General features: G+C 51.0%; 1 protein-coding gene across 1 annotated transcript; it reads right to left on the reverse strand.

The window, feature by feature from the left end:
• Positions 1–3,505: 3,505 nt before the first annotated feature.
• On the reverse strand, positions 3,506–9,028 carry LOC311428007 (olfactory receptor 14J1-like; the record flags this gene model as incomplete). The annotated part of the gene is made up of 2 exons (XM_084539575.1): positions 3,506–4,237; positions 8,825–9,028. 2 exons carry the CDS (start codon positions 9,026–9,028, stop codon positions 3,506–3,508), a joined length of 936 nt encoding a protein of 311 aa, XP_084395701.1.
• Between the last annotated feature and the right edge of the window lie 8,006 nt (positions 9,029–17,034).

Consider the following 17,034-nt stretch of genomic DNA (forward strand, 5'->3'; position numbering starts at 1 on the left):
CCCCCACATCTGGCTCAAGGCTTTTCCTGGGGTCTGTGGGATGTGGTGGGCAGTGTGATGTGATGAGAACAACACTGGTGTGACACATCTGAGCTGCTGCACAGGGTTGCAAGGAATCAGTGAGGCCTCATGACAATGAATATAACATATCTCCTCTTAAGCTCTAGCCAAGGGGACAGAAACTTCAGGGCTGTTGAGCCTGCCATTTCTACCAGCACCCTCTGCCTTCTCCTCTGCAGGCTTTCCTTTGCTGTCCGGTAGTCTGAACTATTTCCTTGCAGTCTGCAGACACCCATCTCTGTTCATCTCCTTGTTTTCATCCCTTGCTTTCACCCACGTCTCGTCAGCCCTCACCAGCTGTTCCTTGAAACACAAAGCAACAGTCTAATCAGAGGGTGACCTCTGGCACCACAGCAATATATTTTGAGGGACATTTCTTCCTCCTTGTGGCCAATGCTTAACATCCAATGCGCACTTTGTGGCAAGTTTTTCTCTCCTGCTCTTTCCTACTGCCACAGAAAGCTCCATCAGGTTGGAAACCCCTCCTGAAGTAGGCATACCAACCCAGCAGGCTCCTTGCGGCCTCTCAGCCAACCAGACACAAGTCACCTCAGCAGCAGCTTCCAAGCCAGGGGCCTGCTGCTGGCCTTGCAGCTTCTTGGCTAGATACAGCCAAGCCTTGTGCCTGCTGCTGCCCACTCATGGACTCAAGCAGAAGGGACAGGACAACCCATCTTGGGGCCTTCTTTCTGTCTGGGTCCTCCTGGGTGTGTAGGCAGAGGGGATCCCCCAGTCAGCATGCCAAGCAGGTGCCTTGTGCTGGCCTAGCAGGGCCACTGCCAGATGTCAGTCCTCACTTGGCTTTGAATGCCATGAGACCTCATGGCAACCTCATGGTTCCTGCCCTGCCTCAAGGGGCCAAGCACCTAAAGTTAGAGGGCTTGAAGGTGGGGAGGTTAATGCACAGGAAGAAGGGCTTCGGGTGTTAGATGTTCATGTATGGTGTTAGGGACTAGGGCTCACCTTTCTGAGTTAGAGATTAAGGCAAATTTAGTGGAAGTGTTTGGTGTTCTGTTTAAGGTGGGATGTCTGTGCTTAGGGTATGGGGAAGCTTTGTGGTTTAGGGTTTTGTTTAGGTCTGTAAAGAAGGTGTCTAGGGTTAAACAGAGCATTTCAATGCTAGGATTAAGGGCAGGGATCAAGGTAAACAAAAGAGTAAGGGTAAGGGAAAGAGGCTATGGGCTGAGTTTTGGCTTCAAGGGATACTCTGAGGTCTGGCATTAGAGTAGTGGATTCCTGTCAGGGTGTGGTGTAGCATTAAGGGTTAGGGATTAAGTTTACACGTTGAGACCTTGGAAGGGCCTCCTTTTTGAAGTCAGTGTTAGAATAGCATGAACATTATCTGAACATTTTTTCATCTTCCAAATCATGGATTTCTGCTGCCCTAGCTCCTCTTCCCTCCCCTAAATCCCACATCACTCTTAGCCAGGGTTCAGCTGACCTCCCCATAGCAGTAATCTTGTTGGGATCAGATTTCTGATGGCTTTCATGATCTCAGAGCATCTGTCTCACCTCTGTAGGCTACTCCATTCCTAAGACAGAAGTGGCACGTAAGGCAAAATGGAAGAGGACACAAACATGTCTAGGAACACCCTGCACCATGTGCCCAGCAGCTCTGCACAACCACAGAAGTGAGCTTCCTGATGTTAAGTTTTGGTTCCAGAATGGATTCAGGCTAATTTTTTCCAGGTCCTCATGCATGCTTCATTTTCCCCCAGGGATCTTGGAGGCACTGTCTGCCTCTGTGTAGAAAACTGAAAGCAGCCGTGGAGGATGACTTTAGCCAAAAGCTGAAATCTTTTGATTTTGACATGACAACCAGAGGTACTGCTCTGCAGAGAGAGGGAGCTGTGCCCAGGGCACGGGGGCACTCTGCAGGGCCATGCTGGGCAGGCTGGGAGACAGACCCAGCTCATGAGGTCACTGCCACTGCCCCAGGGCTGCAAGGAATCACTCGCTAGGCTCCTTTGCTTGGGCTGCTGTGTGCCCTGGGGCTGCAGAGCTCTCCTCTGCCTGCTCACACCAGACTGAGCACTTGAGCTCTGCTCAGTCCACCTTGGAGGAGATCCCCCCTTAGGAGGGAAGTGCTGCAGTGGAGGCCAGCTGTGCCACTGCCATGCCCACTGCCTGTCCCTGCCTGCAGTCCCAGCACAGCCCCACAGCACCACTGGCACCAAGCTCCAGGAGCAGCTGGGCCTGACCCCACCAGCAGGGCTCAGCAGGACAGGGCGGCAGTGGCAAGAGAGCAGCTCTGCATGTCCCAAGCGCTGGTGCTCCCTGGCCGTGCTGCTGGGATGGGACTCTTTTCCTCTGCACCCGTGAGCACAGGCACTGCCCCTGCAGAGGCAGGCCTGATCTAAGAGGACAGATGTCAGACAAAATAGCAGTTGAATTTTAACTCCATTAAGGTTAAATTCACAGAGAGAATGGCTTCACATGCATAGAGTCTATAAGCTATATTCAACAGGTACATCCATATCATTTTAATGTGTGCTCATTAGCTGAATTAATGTAATAAGAATATGCACAAACACAACCACAACAAAAATAAAAAGAAAGAAAGAAAGAAAGAAAGAAAGAAAGAAAGAAAGAAAGAAAGAAAGAAAGAAAGAAAGAAAGAAAGAAAGAAAGAAAGAAAGAAAGAAAGAAAGACTAACAGGTATACTGGCTCTTCCTCCAATTATTGACATTGCAAGTCACGTGCAGAAGCAGATCAGAAATTTCTTGCATCCAAGAAACATCTAGTCATTAATTTCCACAAGGCATCCTTGAGCTCCTGGCTCCTCATGCTACAGATGAGGATGTGCTCTGCTGGAAGCACTACTGAGTACAGAACTGCCACCACCAGGTCCAGGGATGGGGAGGAGATGGAGGGAGCTTCAGGCAGGCAACCATGACAGGTCTGAGGGAGACGGACACCATGGCCAGGTGCGGGGGACATGTGGAAAAGGCTTTGTGCCGGCCCTGCTATAGAGACGACAGGACTGTCACCTAGACACACAAGGTCGAATCCAAATACAATAAGTGGCAGCTGGGCTCTTGGCCCCAAGCCACTCCTGGTTGCTGAGGCAGCTGCCCCAGCTCCAGAGGAGATGGGAAGAGAGGGATACTGAGAGCAATGAATTTCTGATGGTATCTTTATTGTCTTTATCTACCAAGGAAGCCTGGTTCTCTATGCATGTTAGATGATATGGTCAAAGCAAACACAAAATGTAACATTCAGAATGGTAAGAATTACATTATTAAAAACAAAATAAAATATTTTTAAAATACTAACAGAAAAAAAATATTTTTTAAAATATTGTATCATTTTCCCAAATAACATTTTATTTCTTTTATGATTATTATTAATGATAATGTTTTGATAGCACTAGTAATGATAAAAATGATATGATCTAATATGAATCAAAATTGTATATAATAAGAAATACATCTTCTGAACACATCACTGATGATTAAGAAACATGTATTGAAGAAGTTTCCTCACTGCATCCTTCACCTCTTGGTTCCTCATGCTGTAGATGAGGGGGTTCAATGCTGGAGGCACCACCGAGTACAGAAGTGCGACCACCAGGTCCAAGGATGGAGAGGAAATGGAGGGGGGCTTCAGGTAGGCAAATATGGTAGTGCTGACAAACAGAGAGACAACGGCCAGGTGAGGGAGGCACGTGGAAAAGGCTTTGTGCCGGCCCTGCTCACAGGGCATCCTCAGCACTGCCCTGAAGATCTGCACATAGGACACCACAATGAAAACAAAACAAACAAATGTTAAAGAAACACTAAACACAAGTGTCCCAACTTCCCTGAGGTAGGCATCTGAGCAGGAGAGCTTGAGGATGTGGGGGATTTCACAGAAGAATTGGTCCACAACAGTGCCATAGCAGAGGGGAAGGGAAAATGTAGTGGCCGTGTGCAGGACAGCATTGAGAAAGCCACTGCCCCAGGCAGCTGCTGCCGTCTGGGCACAAGCTCTGCTGCCCACGAGGCTCCCATAGTGCAGGGGCTTGCAGATGGCAACATAGTGGTCATAGGCCATGACGGTGAGGAGATAATACTCTGAGCCAAACAAGAAGAATAAAAAGAAGACTTGAGCAGCACATCCTTGATAGGAGATGGCCCTGGTGTCCCAGAGGGCATTGGCCATGGCTTTGGGCAGAGTGGTGGAGATGCAGCCCACGTCGAGGAGGGCGAGGTTGAGGAGGAAGAAGTACATGGGGGTGTGGAGGCGGTGGTCACAGGCTACGGCACTGAGGATGAGGCCGTTGCCCAGGAGGGCAGCCAGGTAGATGCCCAGGAAGAGCACGAAGTGCAGGAGCTGCAGCTCATGCGTGTCTGCGAATGCCAGCAGCAGGAACTCGCTCACAGAGCTGACGTTGGGCATTCTCTGACATTGAACACAGTTTTCTGTTAAAGAGGAAAATGCAGAAAAATGTTAAAACACTTTTCTCTGAGGAAAACCTATTGTTTGTCATAGAGGACCCCCAAACAGAGCCTCTTTTTTCAGGAGAACCTTTCTGCATCTCTCTTGCTTGAGCTGCAGTTGGTGTTGGCTGAGAGGGGCACGGGGAGCAGGGGAGCATCTACAAAAATGTAGATGACTGCTAATCAAGGAGGGCCAAATCAAGCCAGAGTTTGAGAGCTTCTCCTCATATGGGCTCTGCCTGTACTGCTGGCCATGCCTGCCCCACAGCCCATGGGCTGTAGGGGGAGAGGAGGCCAGGGAGGGGCTGCTCCAGGGGAAGGCGTCTGCACCGCAGGGCATGGCCACGAAGAACCCAAATCCCCCCTGCCACTGCGTTTCTACCAACAGCTCCTTCTGGCCACCTGCTCCTCTCTACACTGCCTGCAGCTGTCCCTGCTGGGAGCTGCTGCTCTGCGCCCACCTCTTCTTTCCCCCTGCCCGTGCTCACAGACCCCATCCCACGCGGCTGTGCTCAGCGCTGCCCTGCAGCACCCTGCCACCAACAGGGCCCTGCCAAGGGGCACCTCCATGGCTGCAGGAGCTACGGGGCAGCTGTCAGAGAGCCCGGCATGGCTACCCAGAGCACGGTGTTCTGGGCTGACCGGGGACACCTGCTTTAGGGCACTCCAAGGGGCTTCCGCCAGAATTCCTCCCCTCACATTGCAACTCAACAGGACTCTCAAAGCCTACTGCATTGCCCACTGCCCTCCCAGAAACAACACCCAGCACGAGACCCTTCCAGGACCTGCAGCAGCATGGCCCTGCAGCCAGACACTTACCTTGTCAAGGGCTGTGCAGGTTTCTCCTGCAGGCAGCTCTCAGCATCCTCCCACTGCCAACTGCCTTCAGCCACTCTCTCCTTCTCTGCTCTCCCCATGCCAGCTGCAGTCAGAGCTCCCAGCCCTGCTGCGCTGTGCAGAGGAGCTGCTCCTGGGCACAGCTGTCTCTCTGCACCACGGCCCTCTTGCAACGAGCTCTCTATATCCCACATGTCTGGCCCAGCTCAGCAGCACAACACCAGCTCAAGCCACTGCAATCACCCCTCTGGGGGCTTTGCTGATGAGCCCACGAACCTCAGGCACTCAGAGACAATTGAAGACATCTCTCCAGAAGTGCAAGTCAGAGGCAAGTTTCCTGCAGTGTCCCCATGAGGGCCAGCACTCACACAGCACTCCCTTGGAGCTCGTTAGAGCAGAACCCTGGAGGCAGTGAGGACAAGGAGACAAAGGCAATGTGAAGGTGACACTGAGGTGTAGAAAAACTGGATGTGTGTCAGCAAGCACAAGGGCCAGGTCTTGTTGCATGGCACACAGGAAGGGAGATCCTTTCCCTTGACAGGTTGCTCAGGGCTCTTTGTTGGGCAGTAGGAGATGGGGATGTGCATGGCCAAGTGCAGGAGAATGGTATGACCCCTGCCTGGTTCATGGGTGGGGGTGAGGAGGCAATGAGGCCCTGGTGCTTTAATCAGAAACTGTCTCCTCATAGGCCTCAGTGGCAGAGACAACAGCCATACCCATGGACACGAAGACCTGGGTCCTGTTGGGACTTTGAGCCTTGCCACAGCCATTACTCTTCTCCTCACCAGGCTGTCTGAGGGACTCCTGGACTTCCAAATCTTCCAGTGCTGGATGCAGACCCTTCTGTGGGTAGTGTCACATTCGATCTGAGCTGAGTCTGATAACTCAGATCTTCTTGGTGGCCATGCTGCTCATAAGGAGCTCTGTAGGAAGCTGGCCTGGTTCCTGGTGAGCAGGCACCACTTCTCGTATGGCATCCCTCGTGGTGCCCAGGCCCTCCTCCTCCTGGGCCCTGGTCACTCAGCAGAGTCCCAGTCTGCCTCCATGTATGGGGTTCCTCTTCCTCTGGTGCAGGACTGGGTTCTCCTCCTTGTAAATGTCAGCAGGTTTGTGTAGGCAAAATCCCGCAGTTTCTCAAGGTTGCCCCACACTGATGCTCCATTCTGTCAGCTGTTAATGTCTGCAGGCAGATGGCTCACCCTGACTATGCTGTTTCTCACAAGATAACAGTAGCAGGAGTTTGCAGGACAGTTTGGATTATACAGCAGGAACTAATTGAATGGAATTACAGCAGAGAATCAGTGAAGGGTGGGGGATAGAAGGCTCCCAGATTCCACTTTTTCTGTTCTTCCTTCTCATGCATGCTGTTACTTTGTCTGGAACTGCATCCTATATACAAAACACAGTACTCTATCATCCAATAAGAAGGAAATTAAGTCTATCCCAGCCAACACCTCAGACATAACATGGTGCTTGGCAGTAAATACTGGGGTCATCTTTCCAAGACAAGGTAGCAGTTTCTCAGAGACTGGCAGCACAGCAATCTGCTTGTGGGAACCGATGAGTTACTAAATATTCCTCATGTTTGGGGTTGCAATTCCTTTTTCTTTATTTTTTTCTTTTCCTTTCGCTTTGTTATGTGTCTATCTCTCTGTGAGTTTTTATGTCCTTTCACTTCTCTCTCTAGATGTGTTTCCTCCTCTCCCTCTAGAGGGGGAGGAAGCAGGCAGCTCACGCATGTGTAGTTTCTGGTTGAGGAGAGAAACGAGGAGGCTGGCTATGGTGCAGCTGCAGGAGCCCTGCTCTCTTGCCTGGGAGATCCCCAGCACACAGTGCCTGTGCCCCGCAGAGCCAGCCCCGCTCCCCAGGCCAGCACAAGAGGCCTGGCCCAGCCACAGAGCAGCTCCAGAGTCCTCTCCAGGATGCCATTTGCCATCAGACCCAGTAACTGCAGGACATGCCAAGGCCATGCCACTTATTACTGTTTGTTGGGCCATGTGCTACCAAGAAGTCAGATCCCAGTCCAGCCCTTTGTCCTTCAGCTATCACTATGGGACTGATCCATCCTGAAGCCCAGAAAAACAAGAAGCCTGTCCAGGGAGGAGCTCCTTGGGTGTATTTCTGACAACTGCTTTAGAAGAGGTGTACAGAGATGTGGAGGAGATGCCACTCTAGGGACATCAGGAAAGTCACCAAGGTGCATGAGATCTGATGGCTAACCCACGTACAAGAGCACAAGAGAACAATGTGGAAGCCAAAAGAGAGCAGCAGTGAAAAGGCCACGTCCTGATGCTGGCCATGGCCATGGCTCCAGGGAAGCAGCAGCCCTGACCCGAAGGCAGCAGAGAGGCAGAGCCCAGCGGGCAGGGAGGGGCAGCCCCGAGGGCCACTGGGGCTGCTCCTCCATGTAGCAGCTGGGCTTTTGGCCGTGAACCCCTCCTGTGTGTTGGGGCTGCTCCCCCAGCTCCAGAGTACATGGGAAGAGATGACAGCTGAGACCAGTGAATTTATGCTTTATTGTCTATACCTACAGAGGATGCCTAGTTCAATAGGTTGATTAGAAGATGTACTCAAAGTAAAAAATTACTAAATAAATTCAACCAATATCAGAAGTCATGAAAATAATAAAAAGAAAAGAAAAATGATATGAAAATCTGTCATGTTTGTTTCTCAAATACAATAGTAGTCCTGACAGGATTATTATTAATGTTTATAATATGATAATAATACTAAGGATAAAAATAATATGATAAAAATCACAATAATATTAACAATATTGATGTTTAATAAGCACATACAAAAACAGTTTCCTCAGTGCATCCTTGAGCTCCTGGTTCCTCATGCTGTAAATGAGAGGGTTCACTGCTGGAGGTACCACTGAGTACAAAAGTGACACCAGTAGATCCAGGGATGGGGAAGAGATTGAGTTGGGCTTCAGGTAGGCAAAAATGCCAGTGCTGACCATCAGGGAGACCACGGCTAGGTGAGGGAGGCACGTGGAAAAGGCTTTGTGCCTGCCCTGTTCAAAGGGCATCCTCAGCACTGCACTGAAGATCTGCACATAGGACACCACAATGAAAGCAAAACAACCAAATGCTAAAAATGCACTAAAGACCAGAAGACCAGCTTCCCTGAGGTAGACATCTGAGCAGGAGAGCTTGAGGATGTGGGGGATTTCACAGAAGAACTGGTCCACAGCATTGCCTTGGCAGAGGGGCAGGGAAAATGTAGTGGCTGTGTGCAGGACAGCATTGAGAAAGCCACTGCCCCAGGCAGCTGCTGCCATCTGGGCACAAGCTCTGCTGCCCAGGAGGCTCCCATAGTGCAGGGGCTTGCAGATGGCAACGTAGCGATCGTAGGCCATGATGGTGAGAAGGAAATACTCCGATGACATCAACAAGACAAAGAGAAAAACCTGTGCAGCACATGCTTCATAGGAGATGGCCCTGGTGTCCCAGAGGGCATTGGCCATGGCTTTGGGCAGAGTGGTGGAGATGCAGCTCACGTCGAGGAGGGCGAGGTTGAGGAGGAAGAAGTACATGGGGGTGTGGAGGCGGTGGTCGCAGGCTACGGCGCTGAGGATGAGGCCGTTGCCCAGGAGGGCAGCCAGGTAGATGCCCAGGAAGAGCGCGAAGTGCAGGAGCTGCAGCTCACGCGTGTCTGCGAATGGCAGCAGGAGGAACTCGCTCACAGAGCTGATGTTGGGCATTTGCTGGCATTGGACACAGTTGTCTGTTGAAGAAAAAAGACAGAACAAAGTTAGGGGAGGCTTATCTGAGGAAAACCTATTGCAAGTGTTGGAGCACTCCTCTGCCTGAGCCTCTCTTTGCAGGATAACCTTTCCACAGCTCTCTTGCTTGAGCTTGCAGAGGAGTCCATGCTGCTGTTTATCAGGGGGAAGCAGGAATATGGGGGAAACTCTCGTTCAGTCCACTGATCAGGTCACTGGAATTTACAGTGCTGTTTCAAACAATGCATCCCAATGCAGAACAGGGATTCAGATGCCACTGCTGAACACTCTCTTTCTCAGATGCCCTGTGTCAGCCCTCTGTAAGCTGCAGGACCACAACACTTAGGTGTTTCCCTGAGATGGAACTGAAGAAAGCTGAGAGCAAAGAAGCTGCAGTCCAAGTGCAGCTGGACAGGAGTCTCACCTTGTCTGTCTGTTGTGAGCAAGTTCTCAGCTCTTCCCTCCTAGCAAGAGGTGTAGAGGTCATTGCACTTATTGCACCTCATTGCAGCTGCCCACAGACAGCCACCCAGAAGCATGGACATGGCCTTAGCAAGGAGGTGTCTTCTCCTTGGGGCACGTGGATAACACAAAGATGCCACAAGAGAGCTGCATCCTGCTGGAGAGCAGCCTGCAGCCAGGAGGATGCCCCACAGACAGAGCTGGATATCTGAAAGCTGGAGTGTCCCATATCCCAGCTGCAGCGTTGCAGAGTCTGGAGAAGGCTTGGCCACTCTGCTCATTGCTGTCCAGGGGAACCTGCTTTAGGGCACTCCAAGGAGCTTCTGCCAGACTTCCTCACCTCGCAGGGCAACCCAGCAGGGCTCCCAAAGCCTACTGCATTGCCCACTGCCCTCCCAGAAACAAGACCCAGCACGAGACCCTTCCAGGACCTGCAGCTGCATGGCCCTGCAGCCAGGCACTTACCTTGTCAAGGGCTGTGCAGGATTCTCCTGCAGGGAGCTCTCAGAATCCTCTCACTGCCAACTGCCTTCAGCCCCTCTCTCCTTTTCTCCTCTCCGTGTCTGCCTCTGTGTCTCTTTCCTGCTGCACTGTGCAGAGGAGCTGCTCCTTGGCACAGCTGTCTCTTGTTCTACAAGGAGGGAAAAGGCAGTAAGAAAATACAACACAATTATCTGTTGATATCTGATTCAATATTGGCCTTTTAAGCAGACATTAGGCATGTCCATTTCATGAGCCCTGACGGATGCTGCCTAAAGTAGTCCGTGGGAACAGGGGACTCTTCTGTAGGCAGTGTAGTTAACAGTCCATACCTATAAAAAAAAAAAAAAAAGTAAAGAGGAGCATGGGGTATTGTCAGATCAGTTTAACTCTTCATATGAAGAAATTTTTACTCCCAAATCACCTAATGGCAGAGAAGGGCTGCGGCAATTTTTTTTTCTATGCTGTCGTTCCTGCTGCACTACAAAAAAAGCCTTGTGGATCCTCAGAGTCATAGATACTATTCCTCTAGTGCAGAGTGTACTTCAGAGAGCACAGCCAGTCTGTCCATCCATTCTGGTCTCAGCTGCCCTGTGCTGGTGGGAGAGAAGAGCAGCGATTGTCCCAGGGAGGTGCCTGAGCCCTCCCCCAAAAAACATTTCTGTCAGCAGCTCCCTCTCACTGCCTGCCTATAGCCCTGCTGGGAACTGGTTCTCTGTCCCCACATCTCTTCCCTGTCCATGCTAAGAGACCCCAGACCACAAGCTGTGTGCTTACAATCACTCAGATTCCCCTCCACTGCAAGAATTTGGCACTTAGGGCACTGAATCCAAAAAAGCCTTTCTCCTCAGACTAAGCGAGCCTCAGTCTTCCTCCTGAAATGCCCATTCATAAATGCCATTCTCTAAAGTTTCTCCTAGTCCAAATTACCAAAAGAGTGAGACCGACCCTGCCAGATGCTATCAGCCATCAGATGTGCCAGCTGTAGAAGACCCCTCTGGCAACCCCACCTGCATGGCCCTGCTGCCAGAGCCTCACGGTGTCAAGCGTCTGCAGATGTGTCCTGCCACACGCTGCCCTCTATTGTTGCACTCCTCAGTGCCTCCAAGCCCTCTCTCCTTCTCTCCTCTCTGTGTGCCAGCTGCGGTCAGAGCCCCCAGCCCTGCTGCGCTGTGCAGAGGAGCTGCTCCTGGGCACAGCTGTCTCTCTGCACCACGGCCCTCTTGCCAGCAGCTCTCTCTATCCCACGAGCCCAGCCCAGCTCAGCAGCACAGCACCAGCCCAAGGCACTGCAATCACCCCTCTGGGGGCTTTGCTGATGAGCCCACGAACCTCAGGCACTCAGAGACAATTGAAGACATCTCTCCAGAAGTCCAAGTCAGAGGCAAGTTTCCTGCAGTGTCCCCCTGAGGGCCAGCACTGACACAGCCTCCCTTGGAGCTCGTTAGAGCAGAACCCTGGAGGCAGTGAGGACAAGGAGACAAAGGCAATGTGAAGATGACACTGATGTGTAGGAAAACTGGATGTGTGTCACCAGCACAAGGGTCAGGCCTTGACCCATGTCCCCTGGGAAGGGAGATCCTTAGCAGTCACACCTTGCTCAGGGCTCTTTGTGGGGCAGTAGGAGATGGGGATGTGCATGGCCAAATGCAGGGGAATGGTACGACCCCTGCCTGGTTCATGGGTGGGGGCGAGGAGGCAATGAGGCCCTGGTGCTTTAACGATCAGCTGTCTCCTCCTAGGCCTCAGTGGCAGAGACAACAGCCATAGCCATGGACACAAATACCTGAGTCCTGATGGGACTTACAGTTTTTCCACAGCCATTACTCCTCTCCACACCAGGCTGTCTGAGGGACTCCCGGACTTCCAAATCTTCTACTGCCAGATGCAGACCCTTCTGTGGGTAGTGTCACGTTCAATCTGAGCTGAGTCTGATAACTCAAATCTTCTTGGTGTTCCTGCTCTTCAGAAAGGAGCTCTCTAGGAAGCTGGCCTGTTTCCTGGTGAGGAGGCACCACTGCTCGTATGGCATCCCTCATGTTGCCCAGGCCCTCCTCCTCCTGGGCACTGCTCACTCAGCAGGGTCCCAGTCTGCCCTGATGTCTGTGGTTCCTCTTCCTCTGGTGCAGGATTGGGCTCTTCTCCTTGTAAATGTCAGGAGGTTTGTGTAGGCAAAATCCCGCAGTTTCTCAAGGTTGCCCCACACTGATGCTCCTTTCTGTCAGCTTTTAATGTCTGCAGGCAGGTGGCTCACCCTGACTATGCTGTTTCTCACAAGATAACAGTAGCAGGAGTTTGCAGGACAGTTTGGATTATACAGCAGGAACTAGTTGAATGGAATTACAACACAGAATCAGTGAAGGGTGGGGGATAGAAGGCTCCCAGATTCCATTTTTTCTGTTCTTCCTTCTCATGCATGTTGTTACTTTGTCTGGAACTGCGTCCTATATACAAAACAAAGGACTGCATCATCTAATAAGAAGGAAAGTAAGTCTATCCCAGCCAACACATGGACAATATCCAGCCCATATTCCATACCACCTGCACCTTGCTCAGCTCCAGTTCTTTCCAATTAATCACCACCACCTTTTCTCAGATGATATACACACACATATATCATGCCCTTAGTCTGTGAGTGTACTGGAGTTGGCTAGGATCAAGATTTGGATTTAGCATGAGTACTCAGTACTAGGGCCAGTCCTCTTTAATACCTTTATCAATGATCTGGATGAGGGGATTGAGTGCACCCTCACTAAATTTGCAGATGACACCGAGGTAGGTGCATGTGTCGATTTGCTCGAGGGTAGGTGTGGTGGTTTTATCGTGCTGGGCAGCTAAACCCCACAACCGCTCTCTCACTCCCCCTCCTTTAGATGAGGAGGGGGAGAAGTAAAGCAAAGAACAACTCACGGGTTGAGATAAGGATAATTTAATTAAAGGGAAATAATTATAATAATTAAATAAAGACTACCATGAACTAAACAATTTAACTAAGGGGAAATAAAAGGGAAAGGGGAAAAAGGGAGGAAAACAAACAAACAAAATAAATTAAAGCTATATGGAAGTGCAGAGGAAAGAAATTACTCTCTACTTCCCACAAATGAGCGATGATTGACCACGTCCTTGAAGCAAGGCCTCAACGCACGCAGCCGGTGTTCGAGAGGAGGACAGACGTCTTCTCAACGAGAGCCCACCCCTCCCCTCTTCTTCCTGTTTCCACCTTTTATTGCTGAGTGTGACACCACATGGTATGGAATATCCCTTTGATTGGTTTAGGTCAGCTGCCCTAGTGATGTTTCTCTCCTCACTTTTTTGCCCACCCCCTAGGAGGGTTAGAGAAAGGCCCAATGCTGTGCCACTGCTGCTCAGCAGTAGACACAACACTGGTGTGATAACACTGCTGTTCCAGCTACAAGTACAGAGTACAGCACTGTATGGGCTGCTGCCGGGAAAGTTAACATTCCAGCCACACCCAGTACATGCTGGCAGCAGATGTGTCAGACCTCTAGACTCTACTTTTCCTCCCAAGGAAGGTTTCCAAAGAAGACACCATAGAAAAATAGCAGAAGAAGAAAGATGCGCAAAACTGAAATGTAGCAAAATTCAGGATTTATAAACAGAAAATATTTTCATTAGTTGCTTTTTGAAATCTTCTTCCTTAAGTACATCATGCAAGCTCTGCAATTAGCTGCACAAGCCGTGAAGACTTAATAAAACTATGGAAGAGATGTCAGGAGTTTCTGCATTTTAATGAGGTCCATGGTGTATTTTGGCACTGATGCTATGGAGCTCAGGTACTATAGAAGAGAGTGATGTAACCGCTTGAGCAAGTAAAGTCAGGAGGAAAAGTTGAAGCGACTTGGAGTATGAATGGGCCCAACTGAGAGCTGTTACTAAGAAAGCCTCCTCAGGGATATGTTAGGGTAGATAATTAGAGACCATGATTGCAGACTGGAAAAGTCCTGTGCTGAGAAAACTCTTGGTTGATTTTAGTGAAGCAGAAGAGCCAAGGCCTGACCCCAGCCACTGGGAGAGGAGATCCTGCATCCCCATGTCTGGCTCAAGGCTCTTCCTGGGATCTGTGGGATGGAGTGGGCAGTGGGATGCCATGAGAAGAACAGTGGTATGACACCTCTGAGCTGCTGCTCAGAGTTGAAAGAAATCAATGAAGCCTCATCAGAATTAATATAACATATCTCCCAACAAGCTCTAGCCAAGGGGACAAAAACCTCAGGGCTGTTGGGGCCTTCCCTTTTTACCAGCACCCTCTGCCTTCTCCTCTGCAGGCTTTCCTATGCTGTCCCACACTTTGTCCTATTTCCTTCAAGTCTACAGACACCCATCTCTGTCCACAACCTTGCTCTCATCCTTTGTTTCAACCATGTATTGCCAACTCTCACCAGGTACTCCTTGAAAGACAAAGCCCAGGTCTGATCAGACACAAGCCACCTCAGCAGCAGCTTCCAAGCCAGGGGCCTGCTGCTGGCCTTGCAGCTTCTTGGCTAGACACAGCCAAGCCTTGTGCCTGCTGCTGCCCACTCATGGACTCAAGCAGAAGGGACAGGACAACCCATGTTGGGGCCTTCTTTCTGCCTGGGTCCCTCTGGCTCTGGAGGCAGAGGGGATCCCCCAGTCAGCATGCCAAGCAAGTGCCTTCTGCTGGCCTAGCAGGGCCACTGCCAGATGTCAGCCCAAAAGTGCAGCTCCCAGGAAGAAGTCAAGGCTGACCTGCAACCTCCAGAAAGAAATGACCTCAGAGTCCCTTTCTGTGACGGGTTCCTGCTGCTGCCCTATCAAGTGCAGAGACAGAAGTGACCTCACAGTCCCTGCCACAGTCACATTCCTCGTGCTGGGGCAGGAGATGTTGAGGCAGAGCTGAGCCCTTCAGAGCACTCCAATCCATCTCTTCTTTGTGGCCCACAAGCCGATCAGACCCATGACCCCTCACATCCTTCTTTGCATGCCATGTGACTGCAGAGTAACCTCACAGTTCTTGGCCTGCACTAAGGGCCACACCCAGTATGGTACCTAAAGGTGAGCGTTAGGAGAGGGGCTGAAGGTGAGGAAGTCAATGCACAGGAACAGGGGAATCAGCTGTTAGGTGCTCATGCATCAGGGGACTAGGGCTCACCTTTCTGGGTTTGAATTTAAAGAAAGATTTTTTGGGAGGGATTGGTGTTCTGCTTTGCGTATCAGGTCTGTGGTTAAAGTGCGGACAAGCTTAGTGATTTAGGGTTTGTTTAGTTTTTCCAATAATTCTACACCTAAATAGAGCATTTAAATCTAGTGTTAAGGGTAGGGATCAATGTAAGCAAGAGAGTAAGGGTAAGGGAAAGAGGCTATGGACTGAGTTTTGGCTTCAGTGCACACTTAGATGTCAGGCATAGGAGTAGTTGATTCCTGTTTGGGTGTGGAGTAACATTTAAATGTAGGAATTAAGTTTGCTCTTTGAAGCTGGGGAATAGCCTCATATAAGTGTTTTAAGTCATGGTTACAGCAGCTTCCGCATAGCCTGAACCAACTTACCTTTTACAAAATCTTTAGTTTCTGCTGGATAGTCCTATTCCCTCCTCCTAATCTCACATTTCTCCTGACCAGGGCTTCTCCTGACCACACTATATCAGTCATATTCTTAGGGACAACTTTCTGGTGGCTTTCATGATCTCAGAGTATCTGTCACAGCTCTGTTGGGTACTCTATTCCTGAGAAACGTGGCACTTAATACATGATGGAAAAGGACATAAAAGTCCATCAGAGCACCCTGAACATGTGCCCAGCAGCTCGGCACCATCACAAAAGTGCGCTTCCTGCCTACAACTTTTCTTTCCAGAATGGCTCCTATGGCTCCAGGGTAACTTTTCCCAGGCACTACGTTCCACAGTCATGCATGCACGTCCCACGTGTCTCTCCAACCCTCCCCTCTGCCCCTGCAGTAGTGGCACCTCAGCGCAGCAGGTTGGTGCATCTCCAGGCTCAGGGGTGTTTCCTGAGGGCCTGCCCTGTGTGGGGAGTGGTGGGGAGGAAGAGAGCAAGGTCATCTCCTGGGGCATGGCTGAGCACAGCCCAGCCATCCTCCACCACGGGCAGGTCCCTGCCCCCAGGCTGAGGCACACATGCAAGGTACACATTTCTCCATCATCCCAGCTTCACGCAGGGACCTTCAGCCCTGTCCCAGTCACAAGATTTGGCTACTTCTCCACCCACAGACATATCCTGCTTTCCATTTGGGGACTCAGGCAGGACTTTAAGGATCTGCTAAAGCCATGGATTTCCTTGTTTCTCACAGCCTTCTCACAAGTCTTTCTCCTGGCCCTCCCCACTGCCCAGCACTGCCTCTCAGGTGGCACTCAGTGACCCTTCAGAAGGGCCTTTGGGCTTCCTCAATTGTCCTGGTGCTTATTAGCACCTTCCTGGCTCCTTCCCGAGCTTAGAGGGAGTCTTCTTGTCCATCAGGGGCCCTGTACTGGCTCTGGCTGTGACGGAGTTCCTCTCTGCAAAGCAGCCCCTTGTGGTACTGTGTTTTGGTTGTGTGACCATTGCTGGTCACCCACAGTTGTGGTTGCTGTTTTTGAGCATTTCTTGCACAGCATCAGGGCCTTCTGTGGCTCACAATTTGTGAGTTTTATTTGGTTTTGCTATTCTGTCCCCAGTTCCTCTAGAAGAAGGGAAAGCAGGTGGCCGATAGGTGTTTATCTGCTGGATGCATGGAGCAAGAAGGTGCCCATGGTGCCAGGAGATGGAGGTCCATGAAGCTGCAGGAGCCCTGCTCTCTTGCCTGGCAGATCCCCAGCACACAGTGCCTATGCCCCGTAGGGCCAGCCCCGCTCCTCAGGCCAGCACAAGAGGCCTGGCCCAGCCACAGAGCAGCCTGCCCCGAGCAGGGGCCTGCACAAAGAGCTTTCCCTTTGCCCTTTCCCCATCAGTGCAGGCCCAGCAATGCTGCCCTGCTCTTCCCAAGGGCCATCCCTGCTCCCAGGGAGCCTTACCCAGGGCAGTGTGTCTGTGCTGGCCTGGCTGGCCATTGCTGCTTCCCTCCCTGTGCT

The sequence above is a fragment of the Aythya ferina genome, assembly GCF_964211825.1.
Source record: "Aythya ferina genome assembly, contig: HAP1_SCAFFOLD_29, whole genome shotgun sequence".
Classification (NCBI taxonomy): Eukaryota; Metazoa; Chordata; class Aves; order Anseriformes; family Anatidae; genus Aythya; species Aythya ferina.